Source organism: Anolis carolinensis, chromosome 6 (genome assembly GCF_035594765.1).
Source record: "Anolis carolinensis isolate JA03-04 chromosome 6, rAnoCar3.1.pri, whole genome shotgun sequence".
NCBI lineage: Eukaryota > Metazoa > Chordata > Lepidosauria > Squamata > Dactyloidae > Anolis > Anolis carolinensis.
In genome coordinates, this window is record NC_085846.1 from 19,172,590 (window position 1) to 19,194,976 (window position 22,387).

Consider the following 22,387-nt stretch of genomic DNA (forward strand, 5'->3'; position numbering starts at 1 on the left):
AATGGCTTATCTTCCCAACCTTGAAAATAGGAAGAAACGCTTAAGATGCCCAAGGGTGTGGTAGGGAGGTAAATACCCAAGGGCTTAAGTTGACAGCTTCTCTTATATTTAATAATGTCCCTTTTCTATAAATTCTGTATCAGTCCTGCCAGTGCCAAACAGTGTCTTGCCTTATCAAGGAAGCCAGCACTCGCTTTTTTGCTAGTTGGTTGGCACCAGGCTAGATTTATTCAGTGCGGCTGGGACTATGCTGACTTTCTTTTGTGCTCCGTTTGTGCTGTTTCTCCTATTGATGAGAGGTGAGTCCCTTGGGTGGGTGAGTGTGTGCAAAGAAGAGCAACTTGTTTGTGAATGCTGCATTTTTACAGGCAGAAAGGTAGAATGTGTATATATGTGACTGAAGTTCATAGTTAATAGAAGTTTAAAATTGTGTGGAGTAAGTTGAACTTTAATATCCAGCAGCCCTAGCCAGCATGGCCAGTAGTGAGGAACTCTGGGAATTGTAGTCCAGCAGTATCTGGAGGCATTTGGAAGACTCTCAATTCTCCCTTGATCTAGAGCAGAGCTTTACAAACTGTGTTTCACATCACATTAGTAAATGTGTGTAGATGTGTTATGTGAATATAACAAGAAACCTATGTGAAATAAGCAAGAAACCATACATTTTAAAACAAACAAATCAACGTTTTTCATGAAACATATTGTATCTCCATACATTTTGTTATTAAAATTTATTTATGTGTCTGTATCTCTTATAAGGAATTGATTTAACCTACAGTTTGCTAGTAAAACTGAATTTGTTGTGAATGCGCCTTCAGAGACTGTGGATGATAGTGGTGGGATCAGGAGAAGAAGGAAAAACCCTTGCGAGGAGGGCTCGTTGGAGGATTTGTTTAGGAAAAGGGTAAGGGAGACTGATGGGGAGTCTTCTGAGGAGGATTCATGTGGGGATCCTGAGGTGGAAATGGATGCTGGGGAACAGGTGTTTACGGAGGAATTGGGCACGGACTGGGCACGGACACCAGAGATGCTTGGGGACGAATCGGGGCCCATGGATACTGCTGATGCTGGGGAAGTTTGGGTGTCTTCAGAAGCAGATCCCACTTGGTCTGCTTGGAGGAGTGAGAGGGGGTCCACAGGTGTGGATAGAGTTGGGCATGGGCAGGATGATTGGGACTCTGATGAGGAATTAGGAATGCCTGACCCAAGGGCATTGGCTGTGTGGAGTTCTGATTCAGATTAAGAAATTGAGACACCTGCTCTTTGGGCGTGGATAGTTTGGAAGCCCAGGGAGACCTGGATATATTGGGGTTGTTTGGCCATTATACCTTGCATGTGGCAAGGTGTTGCTGGGTGCCATTGGGTTTCCTGTGTGTGTTACTGAAGACTGGACTGGGACTTTGCAACGGATCTGCCATTCACCCTCATTGCTTTAGCTCTCTGTGCCATTTTGTATTGTGACCTTCTTGGATGACTTCAACCTCTTGGACCTTGGACCTTGGACCTTGGACTGGAACTTGACTCGGCTTTGCTCTTCGCTCTCAATCCGTGGCTTGGCGTCGCTCTCTATTCCATGGCTGTCTGCTGTTGCTGACTACTACCTTCACTCCTGATACCGACACTGTCTGCTTATCCCGACTTCGGACCGGCTTGACGACGTTCTCCCGTTCTGCTCCTTAAACTCCTGGCTTGGCATTTGCTTCTGTAGCAGCTTGGCGCTGCTGGTTTATCCCAACTTCGGATCGGCTTGACGACGCTTTCCCGCTTTGCTCCTTTCACTCTTGGTTTGGTGTATGTTCCAGCAGCGGTTGCTGTGGGCTCGCCAGTGTCTCGCTGTTTCACTGGTTTTGCTGCTCTCAACTGGGAGTTCCCTAGCTCAGTTTGGGCGTTTGTTTGTTTTGAACTCCTTTTTGTACTTTTGAGTTTTGGGAAAGGTTTGTGGGCTTCAATACTGCTTGCTTTAGTTCCGGCCTCTGTTTTTCAGCCCATTGTGAACTTTTGGGTCAAGTTCTAGAACTTTAAATTTAACCCGGATTATATCTCTGGCTAATCCGGATTATTTGCCAGTTCTTGTTTTTTGGGGTTTTACCCGCTTGTTCTATTTAATAACACTGAAAGTTAAGTGTTTTAAGTCTTTTTAGTTTGTTGAGCTATTTTTTGGACTGTTGCTTTAATAAACTCTATTTTGCTCTCTAATTGGCGTCTGACTTTTGACAGAATTACTGTGTCACAAAATGATGCATATCTCAAAAGTGTGTCGCCAACATGAAATGTTTGGAAAGGTCTGATCTAGAAAACCATGTTGAAACAGTTTTTTTAATTGTTCCTATTGTCTGCCCTGAAACCCCCTTTTGGCAGTTGTAATTTTTGTCAGGAAATAAAGTTTTGCTTTGAGAACAATGGAAACAAGACGTTCAAAATGTGGTTCCTTTTGAACTACTACTTGATAGCTGTTATCACAAAGATTTTTTTCTTTTCTTACTTTAGAAGTGTTATATAATACTTTCCACAGTGTTCTTATGTTATGGTACATATTATCATTGTATGGAATCCGTAATTTCCACCAATATGGTATTTCTCTATATTGAGCACAGACATACACAGGAATCTTGGTAGTGGGCCAGTATTAAGGAGATATAAGTGTAGTTAAGTGTTCATAGGATAGATTTGGGAGAATCTTGGTTCCTCCTTTCAAGGCAATTCTGTGCAGATTTCTGGTCTTTCTTGTGCGATAGAAGAAGCTTCATGGGAAATTCTAGGTAGGAATGAAACGATTTCTGCCCCTATATGTATCATGGGAGGGTTGGGGAATTGTTCTTTTGTTTTTGGATATAATGCTAGAGAGACTGGAGTTTTGTTTGTGGTCACACTTCAAATAGATCCATTATGGTGCTGGAGGAGAAATTTTTGGGTGAGTCTTTATTGGTTTAAGTGATCTGCCTAAATTGGCTACTGCTCAGAAAGAGGCACATGATTACTATACAGTATTTGGCATTTATGTGCTCATTGATAGAATGTGGTCAGCTGCTTGAGAGTAAGGCAAAAATGCACAGTTCCACCTGCCATTGCTTGACTTCCATCTCTCTTTCTCTTGCAGGTGCTGAAAATAGTTCTGCTCAAACAGGTGAGAAAGATTACTTAACAAGGGGCAGACAACCCCATAGCATGGGACCTGATTCCAAAGAGGATTTATGGGGAAAATGCTATTTTTGTCTGATTCCAGTTTGGTTATTTTGTAAGGTATCTTGCTCCTTAACTCTGGGAAAAGGCAGGGATGCTATTACTATTCCTAGTCCTGTTATCACCTACCAATCTATCTGTCAGACAGGGTATTGAGTGCATAACAATGATCTCCCTCACACAAAACTCCACCTCATCAAAACACCACATGGTTTGCTTAGAGACTGGAAAAGTTTAAAAAATTGAAATTACAAATTAAAACGCACTCTGGCAACGTCACAAAATTTGGATCAGTTCAGAAATTCTACGTATTTTTTAAAACCGCATTCCAAAAATACACCCAGTCTGTTCCAAGTACAGTTAGAACTAGTATGTGAAAAATGGAACTTGTCTGCCCATCTAAGGACATTTTTAAATAGAAAATAAACACTGTGGTCTGTCTACCAACCTGTCTGACAAGTAATTCAACATTGGTGCTAATTGATTGCCTTTCATCTTTTGCAGTCCCTTTCTGGGGCTTCTTCTTAGTCCTACAGAGAAAATGCACAATCCTGCTGGTTATTATATGCATGCACAAAAACTCACAAAAATCCTGGGTAGCACAGTGGGTTAAACCGCCAGCTACAGAAAATCTTGCCGACCAGAAGGTTGGTGGGGTGAGCTCCCACTGTCTGCCCTAGCTTCTGCTCACCTAGCAGTTCAAAAAGTAGCAATATGAGTAGGTAAATAGGTACTGCTTTAGCAGGGAGGTAAAAGGTGCCCTGAAGACATGCCGGCAAGTTATCAGGAAAAAGACATCCATGGATAACAGGTTTCTTGGTGTGGAAAAATGGAAAAAACAGCACCTCCCCATTGTCAAGTCGAGCACAGCCTCCAGATGCCAGAATGAAAAAGAAGGCAGCCTTGCCTCTGTCTGAATGCCCAGCCCTAGTTTATTTATTTATTATTTATTTGCTATATTTATACCCTGCTCTTCTCACCCCGAAGGGGACTCAGAGCAGCTTACAGACTATGGCAAAATACCACATTATACATACAAATAATAAATATAACGTTTCAAATTATAGTTTACCGATAAGGTTTGTGCTCAGCACTTTACCCCTCTCCCTGTCCATACAATTTGCAGAAGTCCATGTCCAGCCCTCACTAGTCTGATTATGTCCATATTTGTATTCCCGGTTGTTGGTTACTGAGTCTGATTTGATATAGTTTTAATGCTGATTGTATATTTTGTTGTTTTTTAATGGTGTTTTAAATTGATTGTTATGTGTTATTATGTTTTTAACTGTGTTTTTAGTTGGTGAATTCTGTTGTATGTTCTGGGCTTAGTCCCGCTTGTAAGCTTCCTCGAGTCCCTTCAGGGAGATGGTTGGCGGGATATAAAATAAATATTATTATTATTATTATTGTTGTTGTTAATTGATATAATTAATGTTGTTAATTGTATAACTGCATTGAATGATTGCCATAAAATGTATTATGTAATCTGCCCTGAGTCCCCTTGGGTAGACAGCGGAATATAAATAAAGTATATTATTATTTTATTATGACACAGCAAACAAGATAGATATGCTGGATTTCATATCACAAAATCACAAGTCGAACACTTTCCAAGTGTCTAGGACTGTGTGATGTATTTTCGGATGATGCGGGCAGATCCCAGTAGGGTGGCCTTTTGCAGCTGGCAGATCGTAATTTTGTCAATGTCTATTGTTTCCAAATGCCGGCTGAGATCTTTTGGCACGGCACCCAATGTGCCCATCACCACCGGGACCACCTGCACTGGTTTCTGCCAGAGTCTTTGAAGTTCAATCTTGAGGTCCTGATAGCGGCTTAGTTTTTCCTGTTGTTTTTCGTCAATGCGACTGTCACCTGGGATGGCAACATCAATGATCCAAACCTTTTTCTTTTCCACAACTGTGATGTCTGGTGTGTTGTGTTCCAGAACTTTGTCAGTCTGGATTATTATTATTATTATTTCTGTCAAGATAAAAAAAATCTAGGTGAAACATATGTGACCTGAATTTTCTTTAATTTGCTATACCAAAGCTGATGTTTCCTAATATTACTTCTGCTCTGTCCCATGTTTCTGATGCTTCTTCCAATCCCCTTGCAGTCTGTGGCCAACCCCAAGTGCCCTTGGCTCGGATCCTTGGGGGCAGTAAAGCCAAAGTAGGGGCATGGCCGTGGCAAGTTAGCCTGCGGAAAAACAGAGAACATATATGTGGTGGGAGCTTGATTTCAAACCAGTGGGTGGTAACAGCTGCTCATTGCTTTGACGGGTAAGTAGAAAAGAGCTCATTATAAAGACACACACTGTTTGACCACCTCAGCCAGAATGCAGTCAATAGTGATCTGACATGATCTGACTCATGTTTTAACTTTACCAGGTGGTACCTTATTATAATAATAATAATAATAATAATAATAATAATAATAATAATAATAATAATTTTATTCTTATATCCCGCCCCATCTCCCCGGAGGGACTCGGGGCGGCTTACATGGGGCCATGCCCAGACACGACAGCACAAATCAGATAAAACATTAAACCGAGCAGTAAAACTTCAACATGATTAAAAAAGTCATAAAAGTCAATATACACAATAATATTAAAATCCCGATTTGGGTCAAAAGATCCAGGCCAAGGTGCAAAGCAATATCAATACCTTCTTCCTAGTCCACAACGTTGGGAACTCCCATTAGCCTTAGTCAGTGTAGTCCCTGATTTTGTGCAAAATTAGTGGCTTCCCACCGGAGCGGTACCTATTGATCTACTCACATTGGCATGTTTTCGAACTGCTAGGTTGGCAGAAGCTGGAGCTAATAGCGGGCGCTCACTTGAACCTGTGATCTTTCGGTCTGCAAGTTCAGCAGCTCAGTGCTTTAACACACTACGCCACCAGGGCTCCTATTTATACTTTTACACAAAATAATTTACGGAAACATTTAGGGATGTGTGAATGCAAAAACAGTATGCATTCCTCAAGTTTCTTTGAAGCTGAGAAACAAGTAACAACAAGGTATTATCTATCTCTTTGTTCTCACACTTCACCTACATAAACTGGCATTTCTTTTAAGTTTCTGCTGATTCGTACTGGTGCTAATATCATTTCTCTTTTTGCCTTTTTTTGGGTTGACCTCAATCATTCCCAGACACATAATAATGTTTGCTATGTTGGCGGGGTTTGCACTTTCAACAACATTATTTTGCCAGCAAATGCCCTTGATGCTCTCTGAGACCATAGGGGGCACTTTCCTCATGTTTTTGGTCTCAAATGTCCCAGGACAAGTCTTTTTTAGGGGCAGGGACAGAAAACCACTGCCTCTTTTTTATTTTATTTTTTTAAAAGGTTTCTCTGTAGCCTAGAATGATTCAGGGGGCTACAAACATGGCAAAATGCCCCGTATCTTTAGAAATCATTTAGGAATATGAGCGTGCATGGCTTTCCAAGTTCTCATTGGAGGCTAATGTAGGTCCCTAGCATCCCATAATTGTCCACACATGATATACATCTGTCGCTGAGATAGCATTTTTTCAACAAATATTTAGCTGATGTTAAAGTAAGACCCCCGTCATGATCAGTGCTATTGTTAAAATACGCCAAATATCAAGTGTGTGCTGCCACATTGCTGCATTCAGTACATCAGTTTTTTTCCCCAAAACTTCCTGCCAAATCCTGGTCAAGGATTTGAACTCTGGCCCTGACAGTGAGTTAGATGTTTCTTCTCCCTTGTTTCTTGCAGGCCACTGAATCCAGCTGAGTATCAAGTAAATCTAGGAGAATATGAACTTCCCAAACCATCCCCCAGTATGGTCTCAGCCTCCATCAGCGAAATCATAGTGCACCCATATTATGCTGGGTTAGGACTTAGTGCTGACATTGCTCTGATGAAGCTGAAAGAGCCTGTCCAGTTTTCCCAAACAATTTTACCAATCTGCCTCCCAAATTCTTCAGACCCCGACAGTTTTTCTTCAGGGATGACCTGCTCTGCTACTGGCTGGGGAGCCTTCATTCGAGGTAGTAATAATGAGTTTTTGTAATTCATGGCTGCCTTTATGAAAAGTGTTATTGTGCTTTTGGGGCTCTAAGTGTCAGAAGGAAGAGAACAGAGTTTGGAAAAAAAATTAGGTTTTGATATAATTCTCAGCATGGATAATGCTGAATGGGAGATTCTTGAAGTTGTAATCCTAAAAAAGTAACTTCTCCTAATTTGAATTAGTTGTCACTACCAGCACCCCTTGATAGCCTTATGTTTCAATGATATGCCTCTTTTATACTTTAAATAACAAAACATGTTGACTCCATGCCATAAAAAAGGAAATACTCTTATAAAAATTAGAGTCAGAGCTTGAAAAAAACCTTTCCCCCAATAACTTCCAGACCCTACAGCCAACACCCTCTGAAATCCATCAGTCAAATTCCCCAGCAGTGGGATCTACAAAAAAATGCTGCAATATATTGCTGGTTATATATGCTCCCATTAAGAATATTCCATTCCAGAGTCCTCATTTTACCCCCCCCCCCCCCTCAAGTATTCCAGGGTTACGTAGTTTATTCATTCTTGTTTGGAAAAACTCAGTGTTTCTTCAAGTCTTGATTAGATACACTGAAATAAAGAACATTTCTAGGGAATGATGCTTGCTCCAGAACTTGTCCACTCCAGCTATCACAATTTGTATTCCAAATGAAATAACTATGATCCAGAGCTAGGAAAGGTTACATTTTGGACTACAAGCCCCAAATCCCCTACTCAGCACAGGCACTCAGTGCTGGTTTGTGGAGTTCCAAATGGTATTGTTTCCATGCTTAGAGATAACAATTTCTCACAGAAAATAAATCTGTGCCTTATCTCTGTTATTTTTCTTCTTTTCTTGTGCCAGAAAAGGGCCTTATAGCTCGCATACTGCAGGAGATTGAGATACAAATTGTAGATATTGAGGAGTGTAATAAAAGATACCAGAATGAATCAAGCCAATTTGTTCCAGAGAACTACACCCTGATTTATAAAGACATGATCTGTGCTGGGGATCTCAAAGGAAAGAAGGACACTTGTCAGGTACACATCAAATTATCTTCTTACCTATGATATGGCAAGTTGTATTAGTCGTTAATACAGAGGGGTGTGTTATTATCCTTAACAATATAATTTCACTCCTTATTCCTTCTATATGTCTTTTGTTGAATAACTATACATATCTAAAAAGGCATTTGTGAACACACAGGCATCCATGGCTAATCTCCTTTAGTATTGTTAAATCCTAAAAGCACCCACTGCATTCATAAGCATCCTTTACAGCCATAATAGGGTGTATATTTATTTTAGCATAATCTAGATGTTTTGTATGTTATTATCTTTCATTATTTTTGCACAGTTTTTTTAGCTATGAGGAATAGCATGGCTGTCACAAATGTTCTACTACAGGCAGTATACCTCCTAAGTTTATCTGAATTCATTTTGTTCTTTCTGTAGCTTTCAACTATCCAGTCAAATGAAATACAATAACATTGGTTTTCATATGCTGTCTCTTGTATATGATAGCCAATCAGAACCAAGATCTGAAGATATGATGACACTTGCAGTATAGGATGTTTGCCCACCATGGTTACACTGTGTAGTCAAAAAACACAACTCTTTCCAATGTTGCTTTTAATCCCGTATTTCATTATGTCCCCCTTCTCTTTCCCCTTTTAGGGTGACTCAGGGGGACCCCTAGCCTGCAAACTGGATAACACATGGTTCATGGCTGGAATAACAAGTTTTGGGCCTCCATGTGGGGTCTCCACTCAACCTGGTGTCTACACACGCACATCCTCTTTTGTGAATTGGATTCAGGATACTATGGCACAGAACACAGCCCCCTGGAGTCATGCCAGTTGTGTTACATTCTTCCTTCTGCCCCTTCTGTTGGTTCTGAGCAACACTGTTGTGTGACTCACCCTGCCTTCATAGCAAATTGGTTAAGCCTCTGTATTTTCCAAAAAGGGACCACTTTGGGCACCTGGATGTGAAAGCTTTGACACCTTCTGAAAGAACCTTTGTAGTGCTATCTCGATTATGAATGTTTCCATCCCCCACCAAATCTGCATTTTTTGTGTGGCATTTTCACTAATATACCGTATAAAATAGAGTATAAGCTGACCTGAATATAAGCCTAGCCACCTAATTTTATCACAAAAAACTGGGGAAACTTATTGACTTGAGTATAAAACGAGGGTGATAAATGGAGAGACTACTGGTAAATTTAAAAAATAAAAATAGATTCCAATAAAATTACATTAATTGAGGCATCAGTAGGTTAAATATTTTTGAATATTTACATAAAACTAATTTAAGATAAGACTGTGCAGCTCTGATTACCATATATACTCAAATGTAAGCCAACTGGAATATAAGCCAGCCAGGACCCTCACTCGAATATAAGCCAAAGGGGGCTTTTCAGCCTTAAGAAGGGCTGAAAAACTCAACTTATACTAGAGTGTATGCAGTCCATAGCTGACAATTGGTCATAACATAGTGGTGGTGTTAGATGTTGCATATCTACTTCAAGTCATTGTGTGCAGCCAGAAATGGCAAATGCTTCTGGAGCCCCAGCTTGGATGGAAATCTTTGTTACATCATTATTGCATGCAAAAATATAAGTGGCTCTTATTATACTAGTCAGCATTACACGAGTTGTAATGTGTTTGTCAGTGATTGCACTTTGGGTTTTTTTTGCAAATATTTATGAAAAAAAATCTTTTTTACAAACTCCTTGTTTTGTGAAAACTTTCTCTTTTGTGGAAAAACAAACTCCCCTCCCATAAAGCAGTATATTTTTCATAAAAACTTTTTGTATTGCATGTTGAAATGTGAGCTTTTCCCACTGAAGCGCTTTGCTTGTGCTAATTAAACTTTTCACAAAAAGTCACCAAGTGTGAAAAGTATCAATTGACTATTTTCTTGATGAGGTGTCTTAGTGTATCCAGGACAAGAAAACTGGCAAGAATTCTTCACATTCAGTAGCAACTTCCAGATGGGACCAGCAGATGGTGCCTCAAGTCAAAAGAAATCATTCTTGTTGTGTGCCTTCAAGTTGTTTCCAGGCTATCAGAGAGTTTTATTGGCAAGATTTGTTCAGCGGAGATTTGCCTGAGGCTGAGATTGTGTGGCTTGCCCAAAGTCACTAAGTGGGTTTCCATGGCCAAGTGAACTTTGGTCTCCAGAGTCTTAGTCCAATGCTTTCGCCACTGCTTCATGCTGGCTTAGAGACAGTGACTGTATGAATGCAATTAATCTTAAAAAGTAATTTAATTAACTGGACAGTAATTAAAAAGTATCTGTAATATAGGTATCTGTAATGAGTGATTTTTCGGGGAAAACATGGAGAAGTTACATTTCTAAAATAACACCAATGAGTGAGAATGAAATCACTTTATTGATATCCCAAGTCAAATGTTCCTCTTATTTTTTTTTTTAATCTTCAAAGACATTTTGGCATGGATTTTGTGCTATTCACTTATCTCTTTCTTCAAATAAGTAAGGTCACTAAAGAGCTGCATTACTTCCCATTTGTTTTGGAAAACAACAAAAATATATCTAAAACAAATAATGAAAGGTCACAAAACAATAATAAACAAAGATTAAATTTTGAACAATATAACAAATAACAATCTTTAAAATCACTAGAAATAATAACCGAAATGAATTTACAAAACCAACATGAGTGAATCCATCTTAGGCATTTCTTGATAAGATTTATCTAGATCAGGCTTGCCATTTCCTACTTGTTCAAGATCACTGAATGGGTTTCCATGGCTGAGCAGGAATGTGTTGGACTTTCCAAAGTCCAAGTCCAACACTGACATTATTATACCATACAGAATCCCATTTTTTAAAAGCACAAAGAAAATAGTTGTAAACAAGCCTCAGCCATGAAAGACTTCAAGCTGAGTGAAACTTTAAAAGGTTTGGAATCAAACTATACATTAGAGGCCCTAGGATTATTTGAAACAAAGTTGATGCATATTGGGATTTAGACATCTGCACATGGACATTTTGAGTCATTCTGGAGGGCTGCAGCATACATTGTTCAGATAATCTTTAAAGGAAGTGTTGCCATTTTGAACAGAGCCACCATACTTTACACAACCAAGAAAGCTTATCAGGACAGTTGTGATAGAGTTAGATATTTAAGGCAACCTGGTCCTTTTCCTCCTGTTTATCGATTCAGCTCTCTTGCTGTGATTTGTAATACCCAGCACTAAACTGCAAACCCAAAGATTCCACTGGAAGTTGTCACAGTAGTTAAGGTAGAAGCACAGTGATGTAACTGTGTAATGTGAAAGGACCTTGAGGGATGTCATCATTTCTGCAGCCAATTTTCTTCCACCATCTCCCCCCCAGCATACTATTATTGGATAGATTTCCAATAATAAAGCACACTTATGTTGTTTCTCATAAGCCAGTGTCTTTGTTCTTGCATTGAACTCCAACATACACTCTGTGTCAGTCATTTATTTTTGAGTGGTTGGTTGGAGTAAGTCACTATAGTGAAATCACTATCAAATCACTTTGAAACTATTTAAATGGGTATTGTAAATTAACCTAAATTATCAGAAGAAAGCAGGGAAAAGGTTCCCAGGAATTCTTTTCTTTCAATGAAGAAATGTTTAAGTGTAATCCATACATTTAGCTGACAGACTGAAGACACAGAGTTGGGTATCTCACAAGAGGCCTATTGCAAGAGAGATCAAGAACAATGTCATAGTAGGGGTGTTGTTTGGTCCATCATTCATTGTTTCTTGGATCCAATCAGCGTAGTAAGGCACCGACGTGTAGACACCAGCACGGTTGCTCTTGGCACAGCCATCTCCCCAACTCACAACCCCAGCCAGGTTCCAAATCCCACTGAGTTTGCAAGCCAGAGGTCCACCAGAGTCACCCTTGGAGAGAGATGAAAGCGCATCATTGTAGGAAATGTTTTTAGAATTAGGAGGCTGCATAAGGGATGGAATTGTAGGAATCAGATATACTGGTTAGGGCAGAATAAGAATAGCAAATGGAGGAGGTAAACACATGGAGTAAATGTTGCTGATGGTAGCCGTATTTCTTCCTGTAGTTTTCATGTGGTTTTAAAAATATTTTTTGCTATCAAAAAGGCATGCACACTCATGTATTAGGTACTAATAATGAGCAAAAACGTGGAAAAGACCTGATAATTGGCCAATTGTCTAAAGTGTCATAGGATATGAATGATGATTAGACATAACATACAACTTTTTCATCCCCCTCTTTCTGCTACTGTTGTTAAAAATGGTATATGAATGTTCAAACAGCTCTAGGAAACCTTAACCATTGACATTTGCCTCAGGAGTTCTGCCCTACTTTTTAAAATTTGTGTGGAAGAGCTTTGAAATCCAACAATATTCTATCTCTTATCTCCCCAGGTTTGTTTGCTAACCTGGAGCTGCTGAACTTGCTGACCAAAAGGAGCACTGCATGGAGCACCATTACCTTCCTGCCAGAGTGGTACCTTTTGATCTACTGTATAAGCTGTATATGCTTATATAAATGTAATGAAAATTATAATTATATATTATATAATTATAACTAAAATTATATATTATAATTATAATATAACTAAAGGTCTGACAGATAGATCCTGCCAGTGATCAGTAGAGTCTCACTTATCCAACACTTGCTTATCCAACGTTCTGGATTATCCAACGCATTTTTGTAGTCAATGTTTTCAATACATCATGATATTTTGGTGCTAAATTTGTAAATACAGTAATTACTACATAGCATTACTGCGTATTGAACTACTTTTTCTGTCAAATTTGTTGTTAAACATGATGTTTTGGTGCTTAATTTGTAAAATCATAACCTAATTTGATGTGTAATAGGCTTTTCCTTAATCCCTCCTTATTAGCCAACATATTCGTTTATCCAATATTCTGCCGGCCCGTTTATGTTGGATAAGTGAGACTCTACTATACATAAGCTTAATTCCAACCAATGTCTTCCCTTTTCTTTTTTTGTGATCATGGTGGAGGTTGGTATTCTCTCCTTCCCTCTACAATGACCTCAACCTCCGGATTCATTGTTTCTTGTAACAAACTCCACCACAGCCTTTGAGTGACTGTTGGAGAGCTTGGAGTATTGGGGAAAATGCCTGGCTGATACCCATAACTAGAAACAGAACAACTACATCATCTGCCAAGACCTCTAAAGGACCATGATGGATCTTGTGACCTTGTCACACAGCCACCACAGTCGCTCCGTGTTGTTGGGAGGCATGGGGACTCTGGCGCCCTACATCACCTGGCTCTAGTAAAGGGCGATCCCACAAGGAGAAGCGTCAATCACGTGGCTTCCCCCCATGGAATACAATGGCAACAAGGGAAGCCTCCCATGTTGCTGTGGCAGCAGCATGCGCCCGCTCCACCCTACCTCACCCACGGAGCCCTGCCGGCGTTCTCTGATGGGAGCCGGCTAGCTCTGTGGGTGACCTGGGCTTAACTGGCATATGCCACAGATTTTAGCCCTTTGTGATGAGGTCGTTGGGCAACAATGTCATCAATCTACATCAGGGATACAGCTTGATACTTCTCCAATCTCTCCCACTCTCCACTAGCTGGCTGTCAGAAAGGGCAGCAGTAGCGCTGCAAGATCTCAGCTACGGAATACATTTGTTCCTTCTTAAGTACTGATTAGGATATCTCAGAATCATGGAGTTGGAAGACTATCCAGTCCAACTAATATACCCTCAACTGATATACCTTAGGTTTGTCTTAGATTGTGCCAAAAAGGGATCAATTACACATAGTATGTTATTTACAACAAATTACTTCTAAGTGCTGAGCCTGGATCATTCTTTCTGAGTGGTTAGGCCACAGCCTTTTAAAGTACATACTGACCAGTGGCTCTATGAAGAGAAGGTTATACGGCAACTTACAAAGCAGGCATCCTTTCCACCATCTGGGTAACCAGCACAGATCATATCTGACTTGATAGGATCTGTGCCTATGTCGTCACTTGGGTCCATGTTAAAGAGATTATTGCATGTGTCTCGGCCTATGAGGGGCACCTGCAGTTCTTGAAGAGTCTTTGGAGACTGCAAGACATCTGTAAATGTAGGAAAATAGGATATTGGTGAAATGTGGGTACAGTACTCTTTGGGAACATCAATATATTCAAAATAACAATTCCACTGGAAGTAAGAACTCTCAATCAATTGTGGGAAATAGAATCAGTTTGTCTTCCATCATAATGTTCTGAGAATTTGCCTCTTTTTCTAGTGGGGTTTCAAGGATTTCTGCTTCTTCCCCATTTCATCTGGATTGCTTCTTCCCCACTCTGCATGTTATAAGGAAAAAAGCAATCTATGTAATGATGTCTGGTGGAGAAAATGTAGGTGGGAAGGAATGGAGAGCTCTTCCTTCATTCCTTCTCCATAGAGAAAGGCAGCTGTTGGCTGCTGTGTCAACAAGGTAGAAAGTTCATTCAAGATTATAGTCTGGACTTTAAAGTCCAGAGTATACCAAGGCACATAACCTATTTTGGGTTCAGCAACTATTTGCCAGGATAAATGTGGGACAGAGCATTTCACAGAACCCTAGAACTATAGAGTTGAAAGAGATGATGTGAGCCATATAGTCCAAACCCATGCCATGCAGGGAAAGCACAATCAAAGCACCAACATATGGCCATCCAACTATTTAAAAGCCTCCAAAGAAGTAGCCTCCACTGCTGAACAGCACTCACGGTCAAGAAATTCTTCCTTATATTCAGGTGGAATCTCCTTTCCTGTAATTTGAATATATTGCTCTGAGTCCTAGTTTCCAGGGAAGCAAAACACAAACCTGCTCCCTTTGCCTTATGACAGCCTTTCAAATATATATACATGGTGATCTTGTCTCCTCTCAACTTTCTCTTCTGCAGGATAAACATGCCCAGTTCTCTTGACAGCTCCTCATAGGACATGGTTTCCAGAACTTAGATCATGTTAGTCACCCTCCTCTGGGCACATTCCAGCTTGCCAATATATCTCTTAAATTGTGGTGCCCAGAAGAGAACACCGTATTCCAGGTGAGGTCTGACCAAAGCAGAATAGAGGGCCACCATGATTTCACTTGATCTAGACACTAATTAGATTTGTGATTGGAAAGGCTACAGCTTGCATTCCATGCCTTGTGTATTAAAGCCCTATAATGGGTCTGGAAGCGTACCACAAAAACACACTGGAGGACACAGAGAAATATTCTGGGGAGGGGAAATACTTTTTGGAGTATAGGTAAGTAAGACTGTGGATATCAAGTCTGCAGACAAGGGGGTCCTACTGTATTATAAAATATTTTAAATACAAAGGATCATACCTAACAATTCTCAATTAGTAAATAACATCATATATAGTTCAGTTGTGCAGAGTTTAACTGAGAGGAGCATAACATTTCCCCTCTCTTTTTCTCACCGTTTTCATTAATTTTTCCCCACCCAGTGACCCAGCAGTAAGAATCTGAAGGGAACTGGGTAGAGGCATCTGGCAGACAGATAGGAAGAATGTAGTCTGTGAAATTCACTGGGGAGGCCAGCTTCACTAAAGCGATGTCGCCCATAGAGCCATCATAGCCCTTGTAGTCCGGGTGGGGGATAACCTGTTGTATCTGTAGCATCTTCATGTTGGGTGAGGGGTTTGAGAGCTGATATGCACCCAGCAGCAATTCCTTTTCATTTTCTTTTCTGGAAAAGTCACAATGAGAACAAATTTAATGAGAAAACTAAGTGTTTTTTCTTCCCATCATTTCTGGATGATTGATTTTAAAGTAAGTGATAAGTCCTGGTGTTATTTTACCCTAAACATATCCCTCCTCCACCTGTCAGGCAACTTGCCTTAATAAAAAGAAAGACTTGAGGGGATCACATAACTTGTTTCGATGGAAAGATAGGTTGAATCGATGACTATAGGTGTATCTATCTATACTTGAGAATTCATGAAAATCGACGCCAGTTCAACTGCATAGCTAAATGTGATGGAATCTTATGTGGGGCACTAATACACTTTGGCTGAGAAGACTAAGCACTTTGAAAATGGCAGATCTCATGATCCCATAACATTGAGCCCCTGGCAGCTTATGTACTGTCAAACTGCATTAATTCTATAGTGCAGATGCACCCTGTGATACACAGCAGGGATTGATGCTGGGCTTCACTGACCACTCTATATGGCCAACAGAGAGAACTGCAGGTATGACAGCCAATCCAGGTCTCCAGAGAGCAAAAGGCTACCTTGGTCAGGTGAAGCACTGCCTGACTGCTATAAAAACTTCCACATTCATTTTTCTGGGGAACAATTCTTGCAGGTTGGAACCAACAGGTTCCACTGCTGCATTTTTGGAGTTTCCTTTTCACTCAAACTGAGAGACCAGAAAGCCAGACATATTCAATACCAAGTAAGATTGACAGCCTACTCTCAACCTGTCATATGTTCTATAAATCAAAATGGTCAGAAGTTAGGGATGAAAATAATATTTCAAAAATAATGAAAAAAATGTGGACTGTGTTCTACACTAGTAATTTAGGCCCCAATTACTATGTCACTATAATGCAGTTTCCAGAGGACCTGAAACTGCAGTGCTCACAATATACACACCAAAATGTGTGCAGCAGCATGCATTTAAAGGTATACAGTGCATTAAAAAAGTCAGAGAAAAGTCCGAGTTCAGCCAAATAATGTACGTCAGTAGATGCCAGTGTATCCCAGTTCTCGGATGAGTTCTCTGCAAAATGCACATTGTAGACCCCCCACCCCACCCCGCTGAAACACATTACAGACTCTAGAACGGGGCTGCTGAAAAACACCCCAAGGGCATGGCTGGGCAGCAAGGGTCCAATTAGTTCTCTGGGGGTGGTAATGGATTACAGTATTTCTGATCCTATCACTTTCCCCTTTTCCCACCCCGAACCCCTCTGGTGTGCTGATGCACATCTCTCCCTCAAATGTAAAAAAATATTTCCCCCAAATGGAAAAAAAAATATTTGAGGCCAATTTCCATGTTCAATGTCATCATTCACCTGGTTGAAACCAGTTCCAGTCCTGCCAATCTAACAAGCACCTTAGCAAAACCAGTTTTCCCCCAAACTGGTTCCAAGTTGCATCATAATGTCACTTTAGCTGTGCCTTTAGTTCCCTATCATACTACACTGTTATAGTGCTACATCACACGGCAACATGCTAGCATTAACTTTTCCATAACAATGGTGTTTCCCACCTTAGGCTGTTGGAGACCTGCTTTGGCAACTTATCCCAGATACTCACTGAAAGCAGTGAGCAGCGGAGAGCACCCACTGACTGGCGATGAGGGAGCCCCCACATACATGCCCGCTGTCTTCATAGATGCTGACCTGCCACGGCCATGCGCCATCAGGAGCTGATTCCCCTCCAACAATTCGTGGATTGATCACTGGCTGCCCACAGTCTGTGGAGGACAGAAAGGGAAGGGTTGTGTGAAAAAGTAAGACAAGACTTGTGAATATTTAGGGTAGAATCGCAAAGCAACAGGTAAGTGAGCATTTCTCTGGCAATTGTTATGATTATATTTATACCCTGCTTTTTCTCTCCACAAGGAGACTCAAATGTCAGTGCTAGGAATGCTTGAAGAATCTCACCTTTCTGCATTCCAACACAAAGCAATCTGATATGCAATTGCCATAATATGCCAGTTGATGCCATTATTTATTGTTACAATACTACTGTTTTATTCTATTTTTATTATGTGAATTGCTTTTTATGTAATTTTCATTTTAACTGTTTTGTTGGGCTTTTCCCCATGTGAGCCGCCCCTAGGGGAGATGGTGGCGGGATATAAAAATAAAGTTATCATCATCATCATCATCATCATTAATCACATTATCAGGGTTTAACTTTTGAGGATATAATTATTCATGGATTTCATTAATATTTTGACTCTATAGTCAACTTCACAAAATCATACCAGAGAATCCTATCAAGGTTAAAAGTGATTTTATTTACCTTTTTTTCATTTTTGAATCCCTAACCCCCATAAAGGTGGAGAACCCACTGTATGATTATCTTTAGGATTTTGACCTCTGATGATATACTACATTTTACAGGGAATTTCTACCTGCAAATGCATGCCTTAAGATAAAGATAAAATGGATTTGAAATTATTGTTGTTCAAAATAGGTTTAAATGTCTATATTTTATTAGGATGTTCACATTTACATTTCTTGTTGCAGATTACTGTTGCATCTAATTTGGCAGGGACACCCCCATCAATGATTTGTCACCCCACTTTTCCAGTTGCTTTTAAAATGTCTCAGTTTTTCTTTCCTGTTCCGTTTTGGTCCTCAGCTTAGTCCAATAGCTGCAAACGGTTCGAAGTGCAAGAGTATTTTGCACTCGATTCTGTATTGAAGAGCAGAGTTTTGTCCTTCCCTGTAGACTCTGCCAAAAGCAAATAGCTGTGATTTTCCATAGCAATAATTTGTGCCATCTGGCCCACGCACTGATGATGCTTGGCCAATTGTGACCTGGTTTTCATCTGTGAAATATTGGAGGATATGTAATGCCCAAATGGAACAGTATGGCTTTTAAATGACCAGAGGCATATTATGATATATGTCCAAAGTTGGACTGGATGTTATGTCAGTAGCTGCTTTCCTCTATACCAGGTGTTTTCACGTTTTAAATTCTGCCTCACTTTTGTCTGTGAAACTCTTATGCATAAGGAATCTTGATCTTATCACTTACCTGCTTGGGAGCTAACAGCACCTAAGTAAATGAAAAAAGAGAAAGTATTACACATAAGAGACATTGGAGAAGAAGAATACAAAACTAGGCAGGTAGGAGCAAAAAGGCCCAGAGTATAGGGTTCATTACTTCAGGACCACCAATTTTATTGTGATCAAACTTGATTCTTTGCATGTTGATATAAACTCCTTCTGGATATTTGAATAGGATTTGAGTATCTAGATCCAACCCAAAGTCTTCTATATGTACATGTGATGGAGGGAGGCATGTGTATATGCAGACTGAATGGTTCCATTTTGCAATGGAAAGTGTTTTCCTTCCTTGTTAAAGCAACAGGCATTCTGTATGCAGGTGTAGTTGGAAAAAAAGAAAAAAAATCATGCAATTTCTGACATTTTCTGAGATGATCTAAAGCAGAAGTGAATAGAAGGTGTGGCAGTATCTAATGGTAGACAACTGATTGCTTTGCTGTAGATTGGCGATGGTCCTTGGTTGTTAAACGTTTAACAAATTTACTTTCTCCACCTAAATTGGGCTGTTAAAATGAAGAGAACTTGGTATAGCCAGGAACTGACATCTGAGGGAGAAAATGCATTCCTGGGTCCGATATCTATGCTGAGTATGTGTATTGTTTTATGGTTAGTGGATTTCACAGCCTTAGTAAGATTAATTTTTTAAAAAAGAAGCTAGACTTCTTTTAATTAATTAAAGCAATTACAGCAATTTAATGTTACTTTAGTTACCATGGCATCATCATACGGGATCCTAGGATTTACTGTTTTATGGGCTACTTCACTGCCAGAGAGTTTTATGCCATGAAATGATTTGTGCGTTGGAGTATGACTCAAATTTGATTTTCTGCTCAGCCGTGGAAACCCATGTTCTCTCAACCCCCAGAAAACCATGTGATAGAATCACAAAGTCACAGATAGGGTCATCTAAAGCTGTGGTTCCCAACCTTTTTTTTTTTAACCAGGGACCACTTGACCAGTGACCACTTTGACTAGGGACCACTCTCAACATTAGTACCAAAAGGGTTTTGTATCAGTTGTTGGTCAACTTTAGATTCAGTTAGGTTATCTGAGGTGCTGATTCAGAAAATTGCATTGGATAGACCACATCAGCTCTAGTTTCTGATACAGAACATTTGCCATCCAGTAGTCACCATCTGCTCACCCACAGAAAACCATATTTAATAATCTAGAGCTGATGTGAAATTTTCTGAATCAGCACTCCAAATAACCCCAGGAACAGGCCTAAAAACTAAGACACCAAGGTGCACCTCTGCTTCTAGGTGCCACATGGAATAGCTCCCCTTAGGAAGAGGAGGGAGGAGAAGAAGCAGCAGTCAGGAGGCTTGTTGTCGTGCCTTTTGTGGATAGCCAGCCTCTCCCCTCCCGATATCCCCATTGCCTCGGCACTATAAGAGGGTTTCGCGAGACCAGTTGCTCTAGTTAATAGGTTCTCAACCTGTGGTTCCCCATATGTTTTGGCTTTTGACTCCCAGAAATCCTAATAGCTGGTAAACTGGCTAGGATTTCTGAGAGTTGTAGACCAAAACACCTGGAGACCCACAGGTTGAGAACCACTGCTCTAGTTGTAGTAATGGTGAGGTTGCATTACATATTTTAGTTCTTGGGGACCACTTGTGGTCCACAGACCACAGGTTGGGAACCACTGGTCTAAAGAGTCACTATAACTCAGAAAGGACTTGAAGGTCCACAACAATACCTAATTCTTGAGAAAACTTGAGAACTCTGAGAACTTCACCAAATTTTACTTTCCAGAATTCCATGGGATGGAGTCATGATAAGTGGTACCAAACTGGTATCATCATCATCATCATCATCATCACCATCATCATCATCTATATACTGCTCTATCTCCCCAAAGGGACTCAGGGCAGTTTCCAACCTAAGTACAAACAACATACACTTTCTTAAACAACAAAATAAAAAAAAAGTCTTAGGAGAAAATCTGTAAAGTGTTTGAGACTAGATATCGAAATCTGCCATTTGCCTTTCATTCACATTTACTATGTCTACCATCAACTTCAGGCAAATATTATTTGCTTGATTGTTTGATTGCTTTTTACAGTTAGTTATTAATTATATACTGGTAATTCTAGATTTTAGATACACCCATGGGACTTCCCAGTCCTGACTTACAGCTACAACTTTGTTCAGGCAAAGATGGCGCCCATGACTAGGGAGACGATTGCTGGAGGAGCCTGCTCTGCCGTTGTTATTTCTGCCATTGTTATTACAGTAAGCTAGGACATCTCAATTATATAGAGGAAAGGTAACAGTGGAAACAAAAGTGCATTTCCTTGGCTCTTCTTTACTTTCGTTTTCCCACAATCAGAGTACTATTGGTAAATAAAATAGTTGTAGGTTTTCAATAAAACAGTCTATAAAAACAGAGGTACTGACATGGATGATGTATAGGTTCCCAATTGATAAACAAGGGAGCATAAGATGAGGAACAGTCTCATTATCGGGCCTAATGTTGGTCATGCTGAATGGCAGATTTTGAGATGGTGGCCCTCCAAAGGTTCTAAGATTCCAAATCATGACTTTCCCCACTTGATTTTGAGTTTCTTATTGAAAGACCCTCTTTTCCTTCCCTTCTCTATCCCATGGAAGATATGGGAAACATTAAGGGTCTATCACCAGATTCCCTCTCCAGCCTCCCAGGTCTCCCACACCACAATCACCTTGTAGCATTGTGAGCTGAAGCAGCCACACCACCAGACGAGAGGGTACAACTATCATGATCCTGTCCTGAAGTGTCCTTGAAGGGTTTTTGCTCCAAATGGAAAGGTTGTTTCACTTCAGTCTCAGTATTTGTGCTATAAAAATTTCATAGCAAAGGTAAAAGGGTAGGGCTTGCTGCATTTCCTCCTTCCGGACTCTGAGGACAACACCTTGATGTTTCAGTCTTTAGAATCTCTCAGCATTTGCAAAATCCCATATTCTAGCTGTCCCCCACCACTGGAGATATCCTAGCTCACTACCAGCTCTAATCCTAATTTCTGGCAGGGTTTCTCTCTCCTTAAAACTGCAGCACAGAGGGCAAACATTCTTTACACACCTTCAATAGGGATGTTGTTACTGTTTTTTATTTTTCTTCTTGAGGAAGTAACTATATAACATGCCACATGACAGCTAAAAACTATGATGGTTGATGAAGACATTTCAGTTAAGTAATTAATCACTGGCATTTTGTGTGAGTAACCCAACATACATATGCATACAGTGAGGATTTTGTTTTTTAAAATGTGTTCTTTAAGGTTTACATTTATTTTCTGGGGAGGTGAGAAATAAACCAGTATCCCTTAGAGACCTGCAGTTCTTGATCACACCTGTTATGAATAGTTATGCTTGGTTTAATTCCATTTCCTAATAAGGAACATTTCCTGAACAGCATGCCCAGTTCTTAACCTTTTGT

At 40.1% G+C, this 22,387-nt stretch overlaps 2 protein-coding genes across 3 annotated transcripts; one reads left to right on the forward strand and one right to left on the reverse strand.

The window, feature by feature from the left end:
• LOC100551756 (serine protease 27) lies at positions 1 to 10,093 on the forward strand. Of its 2 annotated transcripts, XM_008117545.3 has the most exons (6): positions 1 to 299; positions 3,098 to 3,124; positions 5,297 to 5,462; positions 6,928 to 7,202; positions 8,066 to 8,241; positions 8,878 to 10,093. In XM_008117545.3, exons 1-6 carry the CDS (start codon positions 248 to 250, stop codon positions 9,115 to 9,117), a joined length of 936 nt encoding a protein of 311 aa, XP_008115752.1. In that variant the 5' UTR covers positions 1 to 247; the 3' UTR covers positions 9,118 to 10,093. The 2 variants fall into 2 exon arrangements, with proteins under 2 accessions (XP_008115752.1, XP_016851671.1); XM_016996182.2 differs by lacking the exon at positions 1 to 299 and having other exon boundaries at positions 306 to 3,124.
• A 488-nt stretch (positions 10,094 to 10,581) lies between these two features.
• Positions 10,582 to 22,092, reverse strand: LOC100551951 (prostasin). Its single transcript, XM_003225260.4, has 6 exons — positions 21,654 to 22,092; positions 18,938 to 18,958; positions 17,483 to 17,642; positions 15,638 to 15,906; positions 14,123 to 14,292; positions 10,582 to 12,107 (listed from the first exon to the last, which is right to left on the reverse strand). Exons 1-6 carry the CDS (start codon positions 21,709 to 21,711, stop codon positions 11,889 to 11,891), a joined length of 897 nt encoding a protein of 298 aa, XP_003225308.1. The 5' UTR covers positions 21,712 to 22,092; the 3' UTR covers positions 10,582 to 11,888.
• Positions 22,093 to 22,387: the final 295 nt, after the last annotated feature.

What these genes read in the sequence shown, in the direction of transcription:
- LOC100551951 (XM_003225260.4), bottom strand. Translation starts at nt 21,711, where the DNA reads ATGATAGTTGTACCCTCTCGTCTGGTGGTGTGGCTGCTTCAGCTCACA. An exon ending in TCCGCTGCTCACTGCTTTCA is followed by an intron (nt 15,907 to 17,482) that starts GTGAGTATCTGG and finishes TGACTTTTCCAG; the next exon opens with AAAAGAAAATGAAAAGGAAT. An exon ending in GTGGAAAGGATGCCTGCTTT is followed by an intron (nt 12,108 to 14,122) that starts GTAAGTTGCCGT and finishes TCTCTCTCCAAG; the next exon opens with GGTGACTCTGGTGGACCTCT.
- LOC100551756 (XM_016996182.2), top strand. Translation starts at nt 2,971, where the DNA reads ATGATTACTATACAGTATTTGGCATTTATGTGCTCATTGATAGAATGT. An exon ending in GCTGCTCATTGCTTTGACGG is followed by an intron (nt 5,463 to 6,927) that starts GTAAGTAGAAAA and finishes TGTTTCTTGCAG; the next exon opens with GCCACTGAATCCAGCTGAGT. An exon ending in GAAAGAAGGACACTTGTCAG is followed by an intron (nt 8,242 to 8,877) that starts GTACACATCAAA and finishes TTCCCCTTTTAG; the next exon opens with GGTGACTCAGGGGGACCCCT.